Source organism: Pungitius pungitius, chromosome 1, assembly GCF_949316345.1.
Source record: "Pungitius pungitius chromosome 1, fPunPun2.1, whole genome shotgun sequence".
NCBI classification, from domain to species: Eukaryota; Metazoa; Chordata; class Actinopteri; order Perciformes; family Gasterosteidae; genus Pungitius; species Pungitius pungitius.
Genome location: NC_084900.1, coordinates 10,303,846 through 10,326,809, shown reverse-complemented (window position 1 = coordinate 10,326,809; position 22,964 = coordinate 10,303,846). Strand labels below are relative to the sequence as shown.

General features: G+C 41.5%; 1 protein-coding gene across 3 annotated transcripts in view; it reads right to left on the bottom strand.

The window, feature by feature from the left end:
• Positions 1-2,983: 2,983 nt before the first annotated feature.
• LOC119221651 (RAS guanyl-releasing protein 2-like) overlaps positions 2,984-22,964 on the bottom strand; it is a 30,459-nt gene continuing 10,478 nt past the window's right edge. Inside the window, exons 4-17 of one of the 3 annotated variants that reach the window (XM_037477649.2) lie at positions 22,879-22,935; positions 22,581-22,712; positions 22,050-22,200; positions 21,063-21,236; positions 17,704-17,820; positions 17,095-17,376; positions 13,374-13,448; positions 12,999-13,121; positions 12,526-12,641; positions 12,291-12,432; positions 9,472-9,508; positions 6,320-6,478; positions 5,699-5,761; positions 2,984-4,466 (exon numbers count right to left, since the gene is read on the bottom strand). In XM_037477649.2, the coding sequence (XP_037333546.2) occupies positions 5,703-5,761; positions 6,320-6,478; positions 9,472-9,508; positions 12,291-12,432; positions 12,526-12,641; positions 12,999-13,121; positions 13,374-13,448; positions 17,095-17,376; positions 17,704-17,820; positions 21,063-21,236; positions 22,050-22,200; positions 22,581-22,712; positions 22,879-22,935 (1,624 nt within the window). In that variant the 3' untranslated portion in view covers positions 2,984-4,466; positions 5,699-5,702. The remainder of the gene's footprint in view (positions 4,467-5,698; positions 5,762-6,319; positions 6,479-9,471; positions 9,509-12,290; positions 12,433-12,525; positions 12,642-12,998; positions 13,122-13,373; positions 13,449-17,094; positions 17,377-17,703; positions 17,821-21,062; positions 21,237-22,049; positions 22,201-22,580; positions 22,713-22,878; positions 22,936-22,964) is intronic. The other 2 variants (XM_037477647.2, XM_037477648.2) reach the window with 2 other exon arrangements.

The window sequence follows — 22,964 nt, the reverse complement described above, 5'->3', positions numbered from 1 at the left end:
AGATGCAATCTACTATATCAGTTTATATAGTATGTACTATACATACAGTTTACATACGCTGAGGTGTTAGTTGCCTCTCTCCTTTTCTCCCCACAATTGCAGGAATATTAAATGTATGAGCCTCCCCGCCAGCAGATGGTCTGCCATTGATTTTTGTGTCAATCCCGCACATTGCAGTATCAGCAATGGATAAATGAGACTTCAGATAGGAGCAGAGAGAATGGAAGAAGTATCTCACTCTATATGTCTTCAGGTAGGTAAATATGTTTCAGTTGCAATGATGGCAGCATAGTTTGTGTTTGCCTAAGCTTCACTAAGTGCTTCTTCACTGCTATTATTTATCCACTAAGACACTGAATGCTGATGGTACTTGATATTTTGTATGAAATTTGAACAAAACGTCTTGGTTACCATCTCCTCTGGACCTCATTTCAGAGAAGTGGGTATTAACCACAGTGTTAACTCTGTTCATTGAACTTTTTTAAGCCACCACAGTAGAGCCAGCAGGTCAGGTCACATCACACTGTGTTACATATTCTTGAAACGAATATTCATCATCGACTCTAATGAGGATTCCAACCCCCTATAGTGCCGAGTGCTTGGCCAGAGTCTGCAATAAGTTAAACACAATTAAGACTGCAGCCTTCTCATGCAGCTCCCTCCAAAACCTGTTGGTGGAGGTGTTTCTTCAAAGCCTGATAAGCATAGTTTGCTTTTACTGGGGCCCATTTGATTAGTTTTACTTGCTATCATCTTTGTGCACAACATCATTTTTGTGTCAGACTACTGAGAATGTTGCGGCTGCAGTGGTCTTTGTCGGTTTACCTCCGTGTAGGCAAAAGAGGGAGAGAGCTGTCATCCTGTGAAAAACAACCAATATTTCCCTTGATTTACAGTCCGCTTTTTGCATATGGGAATTCATTTTATGAGAAGCAACATATGAACGACAGATAAATGCAGCGCTGTTATCTGCATTGGGATTCTGTTGTGTGATTCACCACTAACCCTGGAAGTGTGGCTCAGTGTTTTGCCACATCACTGCCAGCTCCCCACTTACTACTGCTTCAGCATGGCCACTGGTTCAATAGCTCAACATTGCCCCCAAGTGGCCGATGATTTCATGACCCCATGAATGTGAGGTTAACGTCTCCAGATGCTTGCAGTCGGTGCACCACAAGGGGGACAGCATTGCAGATGCAGGTGTCATGGTGGGTTCAAAAAGATGAGCAGACGTCCGATCATAGCAGTGCTGGCAGAGGTCCCAGTTTTTGATGGGCGGACGTCAAATCAATAGTTTGTTCATTAGTCTTACAAGAGGAGATCTAGGAGGGATCTGCTGCTCATACAAATCAATAATGCATTCAGTTGCTCAACATGCCAAATTATTTTTCACCCTTAACCCTTTTAAGTATATCTATAGCTACTAAAATGCCAACCTGCCAATATCTCTGACACAAACAGCCTATCAGGGGGACGTGTATTGTTGCTCATAATTGCTCAGGACTATAGGCCGCCTGTTGAGGAGGGCAAATGAGAACTTTGTGTTTTAACTGTCAGGCCCCCAAATCATTCCTCCCCTTGTGATCAAGGTGGTGGTGTGAGATTGCTAACAATACATTAGGCTATTCCTCTCCTGTCCTCATTACTATGTAATTAGCTATCATGCTATTCAACTTCCCTCATTTTGGGCTTTTCCGATCAATATCACATGGGCCATCCACTAAATGCCTGCCAGCTAGGAGGGCTTTTCAATAGCTAAATGTGAGGTATCAATCACCATGCCTAAAATATGATATAGAAGTGATGACTACAAACATACACACAGGCTTTTTTTGCTCTGGAGGAGAAAGTGGCAGTGGAGCGATATGCAGAGTGATATTTTAATGATATTTCGTCGTACGACACAAGTCTCGCTTTGTTTTGTCAACCTTATATCGACCGCTGTTGAGCAGAAATATTGACTCGATTGCTTGCAAAGACATTGCCAAACCTGTCTCCAGTCGTCTTTCTTTTCTTCTCCTAACTATGTGGAAGGTACTTCCTTTTCATTTAACAATAATGCACCCAGTATGTTGGCCATTACATGAAACAAATAAATCAAAGTTGCATAGTAATGCGGTTCATACTGAATGTCTGTGTTTGTGACCAAGGAAAATAGGTCAAGTTGTGAACAGATCACCCCTCTTGCTCACCGGGACATTGTTGGGCGACACACGGGAGGTTTAGCGGTCTATCAGCCGACTCGAAGGCTGGATATAGCTGGATCAATGTCCTCCCATTGAACGGAAAATACACAGCGGGAGCTGTGCAGGCAGAGGCCGAGACTGACTTCATCTCTGATAGTAATTAGATGTGGCACACGCTGCAGCGGATCTTTCGGGGCTGGTTATTAATGTTCACAAGAGAAAGTGAGAAAACACTGGATCATGGTCACATGAAGGATGAAAGCAGTGTGTGGTGGTAGTTGTAGAATCGATTTTACCATCTATAATAAGTGTGCTTTGGGAGGGGATGTTTTTTTTTTTTTATTTGGTTGTGTCCCGATTGCTGCAAAACTCCTACGTCGGAAGGGGTAGAGTTACGCGTTGTTGAAAATGTGATTGCATTATAAGTTACAGTGTGCTGTGGGCCGCTGTTTGCGTGCATTTGAATGGGATATTAGGGTTATTGGGAAAATGTTCTGCTGTTAAGCAATATTGCAATTAGAAAGTACACCCTTAAATCATCCAAAAAATCTGTGTTGATTGATGTTTTATTTGACTGAATTATTTTACATTTTTACCTTCAATGCAGGGATCTTTCTCATTAAGGTTTTATTTTAAGAAAAGTTTCGAATAATTCTGACTCATTCGTTCTTCAATTCAGGAAGAATTTGGGATTACCAGTACTAACAGGAATGCAAGTAGTACCTATATTTGTTGATCAAAGCACCTTCTGAAAGAGTGAGAGCATAAGTGGCCAACTCCAAAGAGACTAGACAACATGAATAAGTAAACGTTTCATTTAATACTGGGGGACTGAGTGGACAGGAAGGAGTAGCACGGCATCAGTCTGAAAGATTCATTCACAGAATGACAACAAACATCTTTCGTTAGGCAGTCAGTGACACAGAAGGAACTAAGCTATTTAGCAATATTTAAACAGAACAATAAACAGGCTCATACATTGACAAAACCAGCATTTAACCATGTGCTAATCAAAGTCTGAATTCATCTCTTCTCCAGCACAAAGCAGGAATTTCATAAATAAAAACAAAATTTGGCATGCTACATTAACAAATTCAAAAACCCTCCAATGTGGCCCGGGAATAAAGCCACGAAGGGAGAAGCATGCAGGATGGAAACAGCAAAATACAACTAGCATCAAAACAGATTCTCAAGAAACAAGATAAGCTTCATTCACTGCTGTCAAGTGAAAGTTTCATTACGCCGGGATTATTTCTTTTTACGGACACACTAAGAACTCGAGGCACAAACAGAAACTGGACTCCGTGGCAGTAACCAGCGTCCTGCTCCCACGCCGTCTTAAATGGAGACTTCATCTGTCAGCAGCATTTCACTGTCAGTGCTACATTCACTGTACTGCAAGAGGATGGATCACCTATCAGTGCATTGGTACAAGACAACACTGTAATACTGAAAACATCACCGCAGCAATAACTATAGGACAGTTAACCAAATTCAGGTAAACATGGCAAAAAAATACACTATTGTCCAAAGTTCATCATAATCGTTACTGTCCAACAGTCATTTCAGCTGTTTCCTTAGTTGGGAAAATTGTTCCTTTTGTCATCATGCTTCAGACAAACATCACAAATCCACAGTTTTTCATTTGACATAAAAATTGGTCCGATTATTCTCCCATTGAAATGCATTTATAAAAAAAAAGATGACAAACAACCAAAAGCAGAGCTCTCCAGACAAAGAAGACAGTGGCTTTGTTTCGGTGGCAGGCTAACATTCTTTCCACCATGTTTGTGTTCTAAAGAAAAGAGAAAAAAGGAAAGTAGAGAGCCATTCAAACTGGCAGCAGAGTGCACTCAAATTATAAACTCCACTGAATTTAACATTCCACCCAGAGAATACGGTTTTGTCGATTATTTTTCATTTTGATATATAGTTAGTTTTACAGTAACACTCTCAAGCAAGACGAAATCAAAATGCAGACGTATAAATCATCATACAAGCAAAATCACACAAGACATTCCATTCACGTTGGTCATCACATTCCTGTGAGTTAGCTGTTGCAGTAACTGTCCACTGTGTGGCAGCTTGTCCTGGCTTGTTTTCAGTGCAATGTCTCAGCAGGGTTCAGGCTTGTAAAAGTGAAATTCTGTAGCACTTCCTGTCTGGCTGCCGCCCAAACAGTCGCTGATTTGCCTTCTTACACGTCAACCGCGGGAGGGATTCTAAAATTGAGAGACTGTCACTTGCCTGCTCATCAAAATATACTTAAGTTCAAGGACCCTGCAAGAAATGTGCCTTTTACAATCCAATGGGACAGGATTAAATACTGAAAGAGTCTTAATGAAGATAGAGCAGCACTGTGTTAAAAGTGCATGATGGCAGTGTCCTGTACAATGCAACTCCAGAGGCAAAACATTCACTGTGTGTCAGGTGGTGTGTGCTAATTTGAATAAATTTACTTTAGAACATAATCTCATATTATCAAATGAGATAATAATGCGCTTTAAGGTAGCAATTATTATCTCATATGACTGTGATAAATTACAGTTTATTAAGTTACAACACCTATTATTTCAGTTAACACACATTCTAATAAAACATTTGTGTTAAATCACATTGCAGCAAACTAACTTGAAAACTCGGAGCAGTGACTTTAATTTTATAATGGACAGAAATGTTCATTTTTTTCCTGCTATCCCAAATCCATGAATACAAATTGGTCTTTGAGCATCCTAATACTGGCATCATGGCAATCAAGGCATTTCCTACGACTTGCATCTATTATTTTTGAAAGTCCGATTTTATAAGAAAAGTTAAATTTTTGGGAAATACCCTAATTTCCTGTTTATTTCTGGCAGCTATATTGGCTTCACTTCTTTACAGTTGGAGGAAGTGGGGGCGCGTTGTGCATGTGTATAAACAGCCAATGGTCAGTACAAACAGCGTGAAGCGGTCGGTTAGCTTTGAAAAAAGATGAAAAAAGGGTTGAAGCCGGCGTAGCTCTCCCCTGAGGTTACTAAATGTGCTTAGCAGAGACCCTAAGGCTAACAAGTTAAACACCAGGGTTGCTTGCGGGCTGCATAACAATGTCACGGTGATGACTCCAGGAGGTTTCTTTGTCTGGCAGGAAATAGTCTGGTAAACCTTCCTCAAACACCTTGCATTTTGCATGTGTTGAGTATTAAAATATGTAAAAAGCTTCAAATTTGCAAGTTGGCAGATGTTGTTCCCTTAGCATAGAGCCAGGCTGTTTCTGGGGTTTTCCTAAAAACATTGATCTACTCTTTTAATGCGCAGCAATCAAGCAGCAGATGTTGGGTCAAATGTAATGTGAGTGATCTATTTGCTGATTCTCTATGAACTATTATTTAGTGTTCTTAACATAACACTGATTCCTTAATGAGTGTTGACTACACACTTGACACAATACCGTTTTACACTACAAGCACAGTCAGTCACCAACTATCATGGTTGGACTTTTCTTTTGCAACTATTGTGAACGTCTCTCTCACCTGGTTATAGGTGGACATCAAACACTCCTTCCTCCAGTGTCTCTACATCCTCTTCAGCAATCACTGATGGAAACAGAGAAAGTGAGTAAGAGTTAGTGAAAGGTTAATGGTTAATGAACTAAAAATTCCTAAACAATACCCGAAGCTAATGAAAATGTGTGTCCTCCATCTGTTCACTCTGCCAATTCATTAGTTTGCAGCGTTGTCTGGTCCATCGATCAAGCAGATTCATACTGATAGAATACAAAACCGGGCCCGGCACCACTTCTTCTAATGTCTGATGACGACACTGCATCCATGAGTCACTGTGGTAGGCCAATCACATTTCCATTGCAAATTACACTCGCTTGTTGGAGAATATCTTCCAAATGTCAGCGCTCCACATGCCCGGAGGAAGACAAAAGCCCCCCTTTGAATAGTGGAGCTGCAGCTCTCTACACACTATACTATTCTGAGAGGATGAAGAGCACATTAAATGCGTCCACCGGGGTTTCTGCACATTTAAGGATGTTATATATATATATATGTGTGTGTGTCTTTCCTAAAACAAGGTAATACAACTGATTAATGGTATTTGTTACACATATGCATCACAAAATAGTCCATTCATTCGCCAACCACCTGTGTTCTGCAAGCTGGGTGAGGTGTTGGCAGGCAGAGGGAAGCTGTAGGATCTGGCCTGGAGGGCCGGCGGCGTCTCGTGGCTTATGCTCTTTGTCCTCTTCCGGCACTCGACGGCCAGGCGGCTCCGGCAGGACTTGTGGCAGCTCACCCCGCAAGCTGCCACCGGGGAATTCATTTGGCGGCAGAAGGACGGCGGCAAAGAGAGGTGTCGGGAGAGGAGGAGTGGGCGGCGGTGCCGGAGGAGGGGGAGGGAGAGGCGCCGTGAGAGGAGGCGCCACGGGAAGAAGAAAGGGGACGAGGCGGAGCGGGGGGGAGAGAGAGGGAGAGGTTCAGACAGAAACATGGGGGCGAACGGAAGAGCCAATGGTGACGGGAGGTGGCGTCGACAAGGGATGCAAACGCACGAACACTGGCACACATGCACACTGAGGTCGACCGTGTCTGACAATAACTCTGTCAACCTGGGGGAATCTAAGGGGGGAGGAGTGATGGGTCCATGAGCGAGACATTATGACAGCGTGAGTCGACCTGAACACACACGCATCGTTGTGCACTTTTCTCATAGTGAACAACATTTCCTCTCTCCGATATACTTTTCCTTCAACATTTAGAGTAGTATAAGGAATTTCTAACTGGTCATGGAACAGACAAGACTAGTAAAATAGACCATCAGCGAGCAACATAGCTTTATCTATATGGTTATTTTTAATGCTTGTAATAAATGTCATTCGCTTCATCCATGCTCATCCACCTCCCTTGACATGTTGAGTTGGAAGCAATCAAAACCCTTTTCTTTTCAACGGGTCAGTGCACATTGCCTCTCAATTGTTGCACTGACCTTGCTGTGTTGTTATAACTTTGGCATCCACTTGTCCATAAAACTCACCAAAGCTAGAGCTATCTTAAAAATGTCCACACCAAGGAGATTAGGCTTTCATAAATAGTTTAGTATAGACATTTAGAAAATGACAATAAATTATTTTCTTGCTGAGAGCTACACAAGAAGATTGATGTGATCGTCAATTAAATAGCAAGCTAAGCAACGAGCTGCTGGATAGCATACTAGCTTAGCCTAAAGCCTTTACTCTGCCACATCACTTTTATATTTAACCTACACATATGAAAGTGGTATTCATTAGCTCTAGTCAGATGATGAATACCCCAGAAGAGTGGAGCTAAGACAGAATGAGACTATGATATCAAAGAACACCAGCATCCTTACAACACACCCATTCAAACACACTGAGATTCCTTTTATATCAAGCATAATATAACTCAAGTCTACAGCCGCACATTCAACTCCTAAGACACACACACACACACACTTACAATCACAAACACATTCAGCTCCTGCACTGTGAAGGATGATTCGTTTTAATTATGTCCCTGCCAATCTGTCCACCTCCCTGAGCACAGGCCAACAATGGTAATGAGGATGAAAGGCGAGGGATCTCTCTCATTGACTTCCTTGGTCTCATTAATGCACTGAAACAAGCCCGAAGTCTCCCAGTCAGACTCCGAGTCGTACACCCCGTCAAGGAGAAGAGGAGAAAGGAGAGTGTGGTGTTAGGGGGGAAATTGCGTGACACTCTTTTTGTCGTTTAAACATCCCCATCTTCTAACAACCAAGGCCTCCGCATCAGAAAAGTAAAGAATACAAAAACAAAACCTCTCTGGATTTAAGTAGAACATTTCTTGATTATAAAGAAACTGGGCTGAGATGAAATGAGAACCTTTTGTTAGACCTCAAAGGACCCAAGGAGCATTAATTGATCTCGTTGCTATGCAACTGAAATATTTGCAAGCTTTTCAATAAGCTTCAGTCAATCTGAGATGAACCTGTCTAAGGGGAAGGAGTTCATGTGGGCAATAAGAATGGACAGGTGAGATTTGATAATTGACATGCTCGTATTTCTAATATAGAATGAAGAGGATGTGAACACATGACATCCTAATAATACAAGCTATTATTCCCTGCCCACAGGTATACTCTAGTTGAGAAGTCACTAGTTAAGTGCAACACCGTTATGTAATTCTATTTCAAAATAAATGTAACTAAATTTAAGTTACTAATCAAAATGTTGTTGATCGCAAAGAGTGGTCAAAGAGTCCCATCCCAATTCTTGGCTTAGAAGGAGCTGTGTCTGCGTGCATCCAGACAGGCTCTATTTCTATGCCAGTATCTGCCCACGTTTTTGCCATTAAAGTTAATGCGCATTGCTCCAAGCAGCCTGCGATGCCAGCAAGCAGTCTTTCAGTGCTGGGAATGATGACATTATTTTCCTTTTTTTATGCTCCACATATCTGGAACAAAGTCCCAGAAAGCTGCAGATCTGCTGAGTCCCACAGCTCCTTTAAATCCAGATTAAAGGCTTTCGGTTTGCTGCTGCCTTTAAATGACCATTTCTGCATTTTGGGATTTGGGTACTCTGGGTTGCAAATTTTATCCTTCTTTAGTTTATCAACCGTTTTTCTTTTATGTTTCAATCAATGATGTCAACTGTTTTTAAATCTCCTTACTTTATGTTTTGATGGGGTTTTTTAAGGGTTTTATATGAAGCACTTTGCCTTGCCTCTCTGAAAAAACTTCAACATTACTGAACGGTTAAGCTTTTCAGTCTAAAATATACAATATAGAAAATGTATCAAATATTAAATATATTACCATCAGTAATCTAAAACCATTTACATTACAAAAGTAAACTTTGTAACACTACTACCTTAGAATTTCCTCCACTACAAGAGTAGTAAAATGTGTTTCCAAACGCAAGTTTATGAAATCAACCAGCTTCTCCAGATCCTAGACTACAAGGAGCTATCAAACAGTGAATAATTGTGCATTGTGTGTAGTGTGGCCAGAGGTGATGGAGCTAATTGACCTGTTGCTAAAAGGTGTATTGTTTGGTGGACAGGCATTTAAAGAGTGTTGTTTACTTGCCATGGTTTCTTTGGTGATGACATTTACTCAGTACTTTAGCTCTGTTGATCTCTATTTACAGAGGGGCAAGTGTGTGTGTGTGTGTGTGCCTGTGAACGTGCATGCATGTGTACGATTGCTGGGAAATCAATGCCGTCAAAAGGAATTGCTATTTCTTTGAAGTCTTCACCCTTCTCGGATGGAGCACACCTAAATAACATTGCTCTCTCACCTTTACACTTGTAGCCTTGCTTGTAGAAGCCCCATATCTGCGAAGAGACACAGAGGAACAGATGGACTGTGGTGTTAATTAAAGTGTGATATTATTTCCGTGGTGTTCAGAACAGCAGGGTCAGAAGCATTTACACAGAGGGATTTGAAACATTTTTGTTAACCCAATTACGTTTTTATCAATAGTGTTTTCAAAATAGCGTTTTCAAAATAGTTAGTTGTTTGGAAAATATTCTGCAACTGAAGAATCATACTTTTAATGAGGTAAGAGGGTTTGGGAAATGTTGGTGAAAAAAGCAAGCTGTAGATAATAATATATACAGGTAGTAAAATTGAGACAGAATAGTGAAGATTTGAGTTACTTTTAATTTACTTAAATAATTTAATTCATGCTACTTTACACTTCAACATCTTTCTATGCTGCCACATTTATTTATTTACTACTTTTCAATATTCCATCCACTTCTTGTACGGCTTCTTGTTGGCCACCATGTCAGGTGGCCAAATAACGAGTTTAAATCAGTCTTTTCTTTAAAACGCACATGTTGTGCATTTTCCTTTTTTATGTATTCTGTCAGCCACTTTAAAATCCACACGACGTCTCTCAGTGCCAGTGACCAATGAACCGAATGGATGGAAACTTCCCCAAGGTAAGGATATATAGCCCAAAAACGTGTGCTTAAGGAAGCTGTTGGCAGTAAAGAGGAAGTTAGAGGTTAATGGGCTGAAACACCCTTACAGCTCATATCCTGATAAACCCCATTGATGCTAAGGGACCGGGAAATCGCTACGTAAAAGAAAAGTTGATGTACATGGTGCAAAGAGATGTAGGCGGGCGACGGAGAAAGGGAGAGACGGAGGGAGGAGGTTGGTGGGACGGAGGGGGCGGAGGGTGGACGAGATCAAGCGGGACACGGGGAGAGCAAAGACAGTGGGGGAACAATGACATGAAAGCGCCAAGCTGGAGATCACAGACCGGCCTGGCACATCTGAGGAGGCACAAAATATCCTGACCTCTCCTCACACTCACACAAACCCACGCGCATGCATGCATGCAAACACTCGTCGGTGCACATGGACGCGCGAACAAAGACGCGCGCGCAGCGGGGAAACCGTGAGCACAGCCAGAGGCGCTGCAGCAAAGAGAAGTCCGTTAGGACCGGAACATCTGAACAGCATCATCACAGCTCTGCCTCGACCTTTACGGCCTCCGTGGACTGAAAAGTGCATTGTGCTACAAGTAAGAGCTGCAAAAACTCTTATTATCCGGAATTCTGCGGGCCAAACAGGCAAAGCAAGGACAGTTTGCAAATGGCCTCTGCTCAAATTCACTTCAGTATGTTTAACATTTGGATCCCACATTTTTGTAAAGTGATTTCAAATGTGTAGGGTTTTTTAGTTTCCTCATTCTGCAATCAATAAAATTAAATGATCGGAAGGATATGTAGTATTGTTTCAAGTCAAAATGACTTGTTAGCAGTCTGTTCATTGCATACTTAACATTATAATCATTTCATTATGCCCATCTTCAGAATATGCTTTTTGAGGGCTGTTGGCATAATTCCTTTGGAAAAATGTTATACTTCAGTTAAATATGGAGCTGGAGCTGGAGGGTAAAGACTAACAAAGGGGTTGAGACAGCCAGTTTCCAACCAAAGGTACATTCAATCTGCTTTCCATCACCTCTGAACCCCACCAATGAATGAATAATATGTCTTGTCGTGTATCTCGTGTTGTCAATACTACCTGCCTTATACTGTAAACCTACAGTATATGGTTCACATGCTTAAAGGAAAGCTTTCCTAAGAAATGTATGAGGGATGTGATCACCTGTAAAACAGTACATGTCCCTGCTTTTGTTGTTTTATTATAGATCTTTTATTATATAAGATCATGAAGGTGGAGGTGAGTGAACTCTGTAGTGCTTACTGGCTAAGCTTATACAGAGCAGTGTTGAAATATGGGCTGCTGGAAAATATTGTTTCTGCACATGAGCCTGAACAAAAGCACAAAGCATTCAGAAGAGGAAGTAGCCATTGCCAGAGTGCGTCCTTATCTTTCCCTTCCCTCTTTTCAGAGTTTCCCGTCATGATGTTTGAAAAATGCTCCAGCTTCCGTCGGGGAGAATGTGTGTGTCTGAATGAGTACAGATGAAAGTCTATATGTGTCATCTATGGTGCTCTTTGGAGCACTCTTTATATAGCTGCTCTTTATTTCTACACTTGCATTCTACACTCATTACAGCTGAGTAGTTACTCTCTGTCTGGCTCTAAATAACAGGGAGCTCCTTGGAGGTTTTGGGGGAATGTTAAGGGCCAGAGGACAGACGCACACACACACACACACGGATGAAGCACTGCCACAGAGAAGGGTTATCTAGCCCAATTACCTTCCTCCCATATTTCCCAGAATGCAACTTCAACAGCATGTGGCTGCAGCTCAAAGTAATTGGCATCGCCTCGACCTGACAGGAGGAGCCTCTGAGAGATGGTGTGCACCACCGGTGATTACCGACGCGAATGCTAAAGTGCAGATACAGCTACATGGTTGTGAAACAGCGGGGGGCGAGCGCACCTGACCTTTGTCCTTTTTTTTCCACAAAGTATAACACGTGTTGTTGATTGGGTCAGTTAAGAAATCCATGCATTTTAAATTAAAAAGGCTCAGTATTTGACATTGAGCAGGATGCTGTGGGGTTTATAGATCGGATACTGAAACGGCACATATGGTGTGTATTTTGGGGAGTGATCGCAGTTCTTAGCGAGGTCATAACACAAGCATGGAACATGATAACAAGGGGGGGGTAATGGGTTTACTCACAAAGCCGGCGCAGTGCTCGCAGAACGTGGGCTTTACGTAGGTGGCCTCCGTAAAAGTGTGGATGAAACCCATCTTGCAGTTCAGCAGAGAGCTGGCTTTCATAAAGTAGTCTATCATTTCCTCTCGGCTGATCTTCCCGTCTCTGTGTGAGAAAACAAGGGGTTGAGGTGGAGCTCCTGTCTAAACAGCATGGATTCCTCATCAGTGAATGAAGCAGTAAAAAAAAAACGCTCACTGGTTTTTGTCCAGTTCACCAAACTTGCTGAGGTAAGGGAAGTTGTTCCTGATCGCTTCAAATTCCTCCCTGGAGATGTGGCCGTCACCGTCCGAGTCAAAGTTCTTGAAGACTGACTGTGAACATGAGGGTTGTGAAGTTTAGTGTCTGTGGGAATTCTGAGAACCTGACATTGTGGGGCATTAAAAGATAATTCCTTCCATTTCTGCTTACATTACAAAGTTATTGAGTCTTTCTTCTAGAAGTGAAAAGCTTCAATAGCTGAATGGTTAGGACTTATATTATCCAATGTCACCACAACATCCACAGTTCCAAACATCCTGACAAATTATAGAAAATTGCACTTTCTTGTTTCTTGTTCTTCTGAGTTTGTATCCTTATGGTTGAAATGCACTTATTGTAAGTCGCTTTGGATAAAAAATGGCGTGTAACGTAACGGTGGGAAAGACAGCAACAGTGTCAGAGAAACTCACTTCCACCATCTTCTCTATGTGATTCTTGATGATCGTCGGGTCGGCGTTGGGCTTCACCGACACAGCCCACTCGTCGATCATGGTGGGCTTGGGGTCGGCCGCGCTGGCGGGGCTGGAGTTCTGCTGCAAACGGTGAGAAACCAAAAGACGGAGACGTTAGTGTCAGCTCAGGGGCAGATTGGAGCAGCTGTCGCCTTACGAAGAAAGGCGACAGCTGCTGTGTAGCCGAGCGTTCTGACGATGGATCTAAACGTCACAGGAGAAAGACGGGCACAAATTTGTAATAAGCATTCATTGGTGACCATCCCTCATACGAAGGCAGAAGCACGGGGCCTTTGAGAACGAGCTGGAAAGGTGATGTGATGTGATGCTCACCGCCGGCTTACGAGGTTCTCTTTGCAGAGACATCTGGTAGATCTCCTCCTCTGTGTGGTACTGGTCCAGAGACACCTGCGCACAGGACGGCACAGGACTTATTTTTGTCTTCAAATAACCCTGTCTCCCTATTTGACTGACTGCCTCCACAGTATGATGCTCGAGAATTTCTTTGGGGGGGGGAGAAGGGGTAGGGGGCACGTGCTCCGTTGCCCCTGTAATCATAATGAACTCCCAAAAAAAACAACATTTGTGTATCACTTAGTCCCATTGTGTGAACATTTTTACTTTTATTTACATATTTCTTTAAATAAACTGAGATAAAGGAAAGCAATATTTTCAGGAGGTTTACACAGCTCTCGGTCCTTGATCAAGAAAAGGATTTCCAAATACAAACCAAATACATTCCTCCTTCACAGATTCCAGGCAAAGCAGCCTGGTGAAGGCGTAGTGCAACCGCAAATACCTGTTCCCGCAACTCTTTAGGTATTTAGCACGATGTTGTCCTTACAAGCTGAACTATTCGTTTTGAGAATTGTCAACTACTTTCACTTAAAAGAGTCACTAAAGCAACGAGTGAGAGAGCAGCATCTGTGTTTGGCTTCTGCTAACATGCGGCATGTAATAATCTACTGGATCCATTGTTGGCCTGTTTCTTTTCTCTCTACAATGTGTGTGTGTGTGTGTGTTATGAGAGTGCAAAAACAAAACACGCTTCTCTTCTTGTTTAGCCTTCTGCTTCAGCTCACAGTATTAAGTGTGAGGGTGAACTGTAACTTGTGCAAAGCTTCCAGGATATTATTTAGTATTATCTTTTCCATTTAAAAGGCCGTTTTTGGATGAATACAAGACTTTGTTTTGAATCATTGGTTGTCGTCTTTATTTTGTGCAAAAACTCAACATCCTAACCTCTCGAGACGTCACAATAGATTAATTCCACAGAGCACTGGCATAAGATAATTGGATACCAACTCTGTCCAGAAAACGTTCCCTCAGCCTCTCAGATCTACAACCTGTCAAGCTGTTTTCTAATATTTTCACAGATGAAAAAAGGTGAACCAGCTGCAATCTCCGACAAACGACTGAGTGATTAATCTATCGGGATTGGGTAAACACAAACAGCTCCGCAAATTCAGGAAAATCTTATCTGCATCTGCCAAAAAATTTCACAAACACACACACACCCTGGGGTTTTAGTGGGACGTTCAAAAACACCACCCCCCCCCCCGCTTCCATGCTCAGTCTCACTCACTGTTCTGAAATAACATTAATTAATCCTACTCAAAAAGGGTCATTGTCTCTATGCAAATGGTATGACTGGTGAAGGTTTCCATTTTTTTCTGCTGTTTTCAAACAATAAATCGGAGTTTGATATAACCACAATGTGTAACATACGGAAAAGGAGAGGGCAGTTTTTAAAGACATTTTATATCTATATGGAGGGAGAGAGGGATTTCTCCGAGCCACCGTTTTAGGTTATTTCAGAGCCAATGCTTTGTGACAGCAAAAGTCACATAATCTTAAATAAGCACAGAGGAACAGAGACAAGGTGTCAGCACAGGTTAGCAATTTCCAGTTCAGTAAAGTTCAACAAAGACATGCTTGAACAGGGGTTGTAACTCTTTGTCACGGATAAAAGCCTAAATCATAGAGTTATAACAGCCAACCACAAATGTAGAAGTACTCTGTTTCACTGAATTTCCTTTTTTAAATCAAGGCTGGGTCCATTATTATTTAGGCTTCTAAATAATAATCATTCTGTAGCTTCCAAATAGACTTCCTTAATATTCAGATACAAATATTCCATTTTTGGTCAAAGTATTTATTTTTTAGGTTGAAAATGATCCAGTCCCTCTAAACATGTTTTCCCATGTGACCTAGCCTACTGTAGGTTTCTACATGATGGATACATTCAGTGTTGTGAAAAAGGTTTGGGCACCCCTCATCATTTTCAAGATTTTCCTTTACGTATCATTGGTTGTTCGGAACAGCAATTTCAATTAAATATATTATAAAGCAGACACAGTGACATTTAAAACGTGAAATGAAGTTTATAGGATTTACAGAAATTGTGCAATAATTACTTAAACAAAAGTAGGCACCACTGTATTTCAGAGTTTAACCAATAGCTGAACTCAATTCCTGTTGCAGGATGTGGCAGCTCTCTTTGTTGGTGAAAGTAAGAACATTGAGAAGGGCTGCTTTTCTTCAAATACTCCTATATAAGATATACATATAGATCACCTTCACGGGTTGCCTCAGAATGCATGTTTGAGGGTCAAGAGGCCACTTATCTGAGTTACTTATTTCATGGATTTACCTTTTTTTCCTCTGCTATCTTAATCTTTGTCGTAAGGTACCACCTCGGAAAGTGAATGGTGCAGCAGGGGTGTAAACCACCTACGCCCTGGGTTTCTAGATGTGTTAAACTCAACTGTTTGCAGTGGTAATCATCTCATGCACACTGCCTCCACTCAATACTGTTGAAGCTTATTTGCAAAGAATAAAGCTTAAATCTGCTTAATTTCAAAATGTTATGCCGAGTTCAGCAACATTTTCCCCACAATAGTCATACAGTAAAATAACCACTAAAAGAAAGGGTAGGCAGGCTGCGTTCTGAGCGCTGGATTTAGTGTGTCTATCTGGGCTTGTGGCTGTGAAGAGATCCTTGATAACGGCTTTAGTTCCTCAAGGTAAAGGGCTGTTTGATGGCAAAGTAAAGTGATTAAACTATTTGCAATACAGCAAACTGATATTGATTGTTTGGGGTTTGAACTGTGGACTGCAGCATTATCCACGGGCACTTCAACTCACCATCAGTTTTTTATTTAGTTTTTAAGTTTTTAATACATTGAAAGAGGTGGACATTTAATTCAAAAAGTTCCTATTTAACAAAGTATTGACATAAACAACTCTGGACCACATCTGCAAAAACAAATGCATGCTTTGAGGTTGAAGGTTCATGCATAGAAAACTAATCTCCAGCATCTCTCTGTGCACAGATTTGAATCGTGCAGTTTGTACAGTTTGACCACAAGCCAATCAAATCTCAGCAAATCCTGTGCATCAAACAGACCGCCTGTTCGGCTGGCAGGAAATAAAATGTTTTGTCCTCAAAGTTTTTCCTTCTACTTCACTGCTGTCTGAGGGATCTGCACCTCATAATAAATGACAGCACGTTGTATATGGAGCCAAATCCAGGTCAAAAGTTTTTTCTTCATTTGAAAAATAAATAATGTTTTGTTGTTGAACATTGAAAAATACAACACTCTATTCAAAATAAAAATAAGTGAATGAAAAATAGTTTTGGGTTAAATATTGTTTTGACTCAGTTTTTTTTTTAGTTTTTTTAATATTTTTTTTTCATTCTTCACTTGTATTTATTTTGGCTTTTTCAAAAAAAAGTTTGAATCTGAAAATATAAAATCTGCAACCCGAAAAAATGAATATAGTGAATATCAAAAAATAAATACAAGTGAAGAATGAAAAAAATATATATATTAAAAAAAATTATAAAAAAGTCAAAACTATATTTAACCCGAAAATATTTTTCGTTCACTTATTTTTATTTTGAATGTATTCTTCAATGTTCGACAACAAAACTTTTGTCCTGGATTTGGCTCCATAGTTGTTCAAGCTGTTTCGCCCGGGTTCTCCTGGATTTAAGGGCAGACAACGTGAATGCAGCACTTCTGTCCACATCCACATTCTGTCCACTCACCGTGAGCAGGTTGAGCAGGTCCGTGTTGGCGTCGACGTGAGGCGGTGTGGTCTGGATCAGCGCGAGCTCTTGAAGGATGGCGTACAGCTGTTGGGCCTTTGCCAGGTTGACCCGCGTTTTCTCTTTGTCGGCCCAGTCTGGCAGCGCCACGTGCACGGCTATCAGGTCTTTCAGGTGCACGCCGAGTATGGGGAAGCGGAAGCCCGAGCACTCGGAGAAGCGCTTTCGATATTGACTGTAGTTCCCGCACGACGTCACCAGTTCAATGAGGTTGTTGAAAACCTGCATGTTGAGTGAAAGCATGGGGATGGAATTTTAGGGTGCACCAAATGGAAGGGGGAGGAGATGGAGGTTTGCAGCAAACAGAGAGCTCTGGGGAGATATGTTTATAGGAGTCACAAACATTCTGGAGAGCTTACATAACAGACAAGACTGTAACTTTCCAGCCATAGAGCTCAAATTCACTGTGTGGGAGTAACAGGCACAGCCAGGGAGCTTGGCAGTTGGTGCAATATAGGAACATCGGCATGCAGTGAACATTGACTTTGCCTGGTAGTGTTTGGCTGTGGGCGCCACAAATAGATCAGTGATGGTTTGTGAGCACGGCACCTTGTTGGTCTCGGCACTGATGTGGGCCTGCGTGTCTTTGAGACGAGAGATGGAGCTGTTGCTGAGGCCGCCCACCACAGCCATCAGCGTGTTGAAGTTCTGCAACTGCAGCAGCTTCTGTGGACGGGAGGGGGGATATATTAGGATTTAGGATCAAATTGGAGACTGAGAATGAATGTGTAGGCCACTGCCAAAAAGTATCTTAAGAAAAGAAGGCCCCACGGGTCTAAACTGATTTACAGCATGAGGAGTCAGTTACAATACATTACATTACAGATAAATGCGGGTGTGAAAAAAAAGTCAGAACGATGTGTTCAGCAGTCTAAATGCACATCATCCACACACTTGATCGGTGTATACCAAGATATTACTAAAGGCTATAACTTGTACTTTTGAACCCTAAGCTAATACTTTGTGAATGGCACTCCGCAGGGCATCTGCCCTTCAGCCTGCGTGGCATCTCACAGAAAATCAATGGGGTCACAGCAGTGTGGGTGGGCTGCCAGAAGGGGATCGTTTGGCTCAGCTAAAACACCCTTTGGAATCAATTGGCAGAGCAGTGTGGAAGGCAGCCGACCATTCGGAGAGTAGAGCAGTGCACGAGAGTAGAGCAGTGCACGAGAGTAGAGCAGTGCATGCGCGTTACTGATGGCAAGGCCTTAGAAAGGTTTCATTGTAAACATGCAGGGGCTTTGGAGCTTCTCTATTGCACGCAAAAGATACATTTTAGCATTTTTGATCAAAATGCAATTTATGTGGAGGCAAGAACCAGACGGATTAAAGTGAGTTTTTTATATTGCGCTCCCAACAGGAAGCTGAAATAGGACACAACAAGCACACCCTCAGGGAAGCTTTGGGAAATGTCAAGTATGTCAGAACCACCTTGAATAAACTTGTAATCAGCTAGACCATAATATTTGCCCCTGCATGTTCTCACACTGGGCTGCATATCTGAATACTGTTTAAGATTCACAACAGATTCACAGCTGGATTTGCAGCTGGGAGGGTCTATCTCCAATGTTCACCCATTCTGTATGTAAGTTCCAAAGGACAGTTGGGCATTACATTCAAAGTGGAGAACACTAATAATCATCGTGGTTCCAGTTCAGGATGTGGATGGTTATACTATAAACATCTGATGTATGGACCAATTCAAAATATGAGTCTAATAAGAGTCTACAGCGATGCCAGCTTAGAGCGACCATATTCCAAACCCCCTTAAACGCACGTCCATGCAGTCACAAGTGTATGCACTCCCACTATTATTGGTACTTAAGCATCTTTGCATGTTAACATATGCTAATATTTAATTGAACAAGTTCAAATAGATTTGGAGGATGCAAAAATCCCAGAGTTGCTTCGTGGCGCTGACGAAGGTTATTTTAAATCCAACAAACAGAACGATCGAGGGGGGAGGTACTGGACAGAATTTTAAGCTGTCATTCATCCCATACATCAGGATTGGTCACAAACAGCATCTGTCTTCACCCCTACACGATCAAAGTATCCCGAAACACTGCAAAGAGTCCAAGCAGGATGAGACAAAAGGGTGGAACAAGAGCTGTATGTGTGTCGAAGTGCAGATGTATTGAGACCGAGGAATTGTCTAAATTCTCCTTGGTTTGTTGCACAACTGAAGAAAATGGGTAACCGTTCAGGAGTAGACTGGCAATAATCAATGAGGATGCATCCACATAAGCACTGCAGAACATTAGGATGAAAATCCACTGAAGCTCCCATGCACAGCGGAGATGGTTGTTGCATAGAGGGACAACCCAGTCCGCCTGACAGACAAAATAATCAAATAAAACTCAAATGTTATCGATGACAGTAAGCCCAAGACCGCTTGTAAGTTTCTATCATTAAAGGATGACAGTCAAGAAATATGGGCAGAGAAGCACCGAAGGGAGCGAGGGACCAGATTTAGATTAGTGACATGTTTGGGAGAAGAAGACTGTACATTGAGTACAGAAACAAAACCAAACAGTATAGACTCTAGATTCAAGTACTAGACAAATAAAGGTCTTACTGGTTTATGTACAACAATGGAGAAAACTTTTAAGATACTAATGGAAAAATACATATTGGAAAAGTGATTTTTTACACACAGTTACAGTTGTAGAAATTAATAAACGGGTAATGATAGAACTCAGTGAAGTAATCCAATTAACAGTAAGTGTATGAAGGAAGCTCTACATCAGTAGTTTCCAAAGTTCACCAGGGAATTTTGAAGGGTACAGGAGCGAATACAATATATATTAATGACAGGAGAAAGAATTAGAAGAAGAAATAATGAAGTGTAAACAATGGGAAACTATGTGCAAAACAAAGACGTGTACGTATCTACAATAAACCAGACATGCTGAAAGATTTGTGGAGAAAAAAGAGCAAAAAAAAACACCATATATTTTGGGGATGCCCCAAGATACAAATATTCTGGGAAAATATTTGGAGAACAATGTTGATATGGACAGCAGATCCTGTATATATCAAATATAGATCAAATATATGGCAGATATAATATAATACAAGAGACTGGACAGATGACCTGCCTTACCGAGCCAACCATGTCTCTGTTCTGTCATATATTTTTGGATTTGTTGTTCACTAGCGTCAAAAGTAAAACTACCAGACTTAACGCCAGATGCGATCTCATGGATATAATCTTAGACCAAAGACTAAGAAACAGCAACAGAATAAAATTCCTACAATGTTGGATGAAATATAAGGTTGACTTGATTGACAGACAACATTGTGTTGCAAGATTTTGTCAAGTGTATTTGTTTACTTAAATTTTGTTTTACCTATATAGGCAATGCTTTATGTGTTTTTTCCACATGGACTTCTTGGTTTCCCTTTTTTTTCTTCCTGTTTTCTATTTTTTTCTTTTATCTTATTCTTCCTATAAAGTATTCTTTTCCCTTGATAAAAGCCCCCATATTAAAAATGCTTAAGTATAAAAAATGTGTTTTTGTTACCCACCCACCTTTTATTTCTCTCTGTACCTCATAATTTACATGCAGCTGTGAGTTATGCCCAATGCATACATGCGCACTGATTGTAGTATGCTTAATTTATTCATTTTTAACCAACCGCAAGCATACATACTGTTGTAATGAATAGTGTCTAATTCCTTTTCTATTCTTTGCAGAAGAAAATGATTTTCTTTTGTTAGGTGATAACATTACAATGTCCAATAGTGAAGATGTCTCTAAAATAAAGGTGATCATCATTCTTTCAAATGTGTTTTAAAGTGTTTCACCAGGGATACTTTTAGATCCCCTTAAGCCCATAAAATGCCAACATGTAATGCTACAAATGCACGGTTACCCTGTAGAAACAAGTTTTTCTTAACAGACCTGTGCCACTCTGATGAAGTGGGACATGACGGTGGCCCTCTGCGGGGCGGTGGGCTTGCTGAGCACCATGAGCTGGATCCATTGGGACACACTGTTGAAAAGGGTGATGAAACGCTCCAGGATTGGGTTTTCCACTGTGCAGCCGTGCATCACAAAGCTGTGGTAGTCCTGAAACTAAAGGAGGAGAGTAGCATTACACATTTCACTCTTTTAGATGGGACCAAAAGCTCGCAACCCAATGTATATACATCGTGTTGGCTGTTTCCGCAGAATGGATCTAACAGAGAAGATAAAACAAAAGGAGTTGCCTTTTGGGACATGGAGAAGGCAGTATTCTCCATATCCTTCAAAACTAAAAGACAGGATATCTCTGTTTTGATGCTTTGAATTTGACAGCTGTTCTTTTGATATGACATATGTCCCGGAGGTGGAAAGCCGAAAAACAAAATCCAGCAAGGAGCTATGTGCCTGATTCAAATCCCTAATATCATTTTTTTTTTACTTTGTTTGTAAATGTTACCAAAAGCTGGGCTTTTTCTTTGAGGTAGCAACATTGGTAACAAAGCAGATAACTAACAGAAAACCTTCCTCCTTAAGAGTATTTCAAAATGATTGTACGTTTATACCAGTATGCAAGATGCTTCGTATTTTTTGATTATGACTCATTTGTTTTATGTTGACGCACAGTCGCTTTTGGATGTAAAACAAATCACCAACGCAAGTCCCCACCGCGCCAGCACATTTAAAACGATCCAAAACATTCAACAATTACACTCCGTCATCGCCTTTGCTTCCCAAAATACCACTCAAAGAGCTGAATGTTTCCATAAAACAAATGTATTGCCAGTATAAGTCGATTTTAACCACTTATTGCTTAGCAACTACAACAAGCCTGCCTCATGTGACATTACTAGAGAATTCAAGGAATTCAAGAGCTGTAAACATTACAGTCTAAACAGCTTCACCACAGACTGCACGCAAACTGACCAGGATTTTGCAGAAGGATTTGTACTCCAGGTAGGTCAGGTGTTCAGCCAGTTCACAGGAATCAAGATGGTCAAACAGCAGGGACATTTTCCTCTTTTTGGACACCGAGGGGACACGTTGAGTCACCTGCCGCTTCCATTTATACGACGGCCTGGTAAGGGGAAAGAAGAGATTTCTCTTTTTCAAATGCAAAGTGTATTTCTGAAAGGCCTCAGCTGCAATGAATCACATATCTCCTCAGCAAAGCCAACACTAAAGGAAAGTGGATGTGACAGACAGATGCCCACGGGAGAGGTTTGCCTTCTGGGCTTTCTGCCAGACATTTCCTTAGATTTAGGACCTACTCAATTAGATTTAGAAAAAGATGGAGGTTTTGCTTTCAAGTGAGAGGGGAGAAGTCACTGACCCGGGCATCGCGTAGCTCAGCTCAAATGTGAGAAAAGGCAATGAAAGGGCTCGCTGACATATACACCCACAGACCAAGACATTCATTCACGCTGTCAACAGCACGCAGAGCTTTCAGCAACTCACACACTGTCGAGGTCAATGAGCTGGCTCTGGCTCGCGTTGCCCTCTGTGCTCAGGAGGTCTTTAAAGTCTTTGATCTGGTCCGCCAGCTCCGGGCTCAGATTAAACTCTGCTGGAAACTCAGAGATCCAGTACCTGCGAGGCAGAACAAAGGGATGGAAAGTTAAAGTATGTTTACATCTGCACAATACTGTGACACTCAAGTTTAAGACCTTTCCACATTTGACTTGCTCTACATGATGATAAAGGTCACAAAGGAATAGCACAAGCAGGTGTAATAAATACATTGAGGGTTTATTACTTGACGAGGTGACATATTCTCGTTCGGCGCTCAGCAGTGCAGCTCTCCTCTTGAGATCTTATTTCAAAGTCAAGGTGCCACTTTGC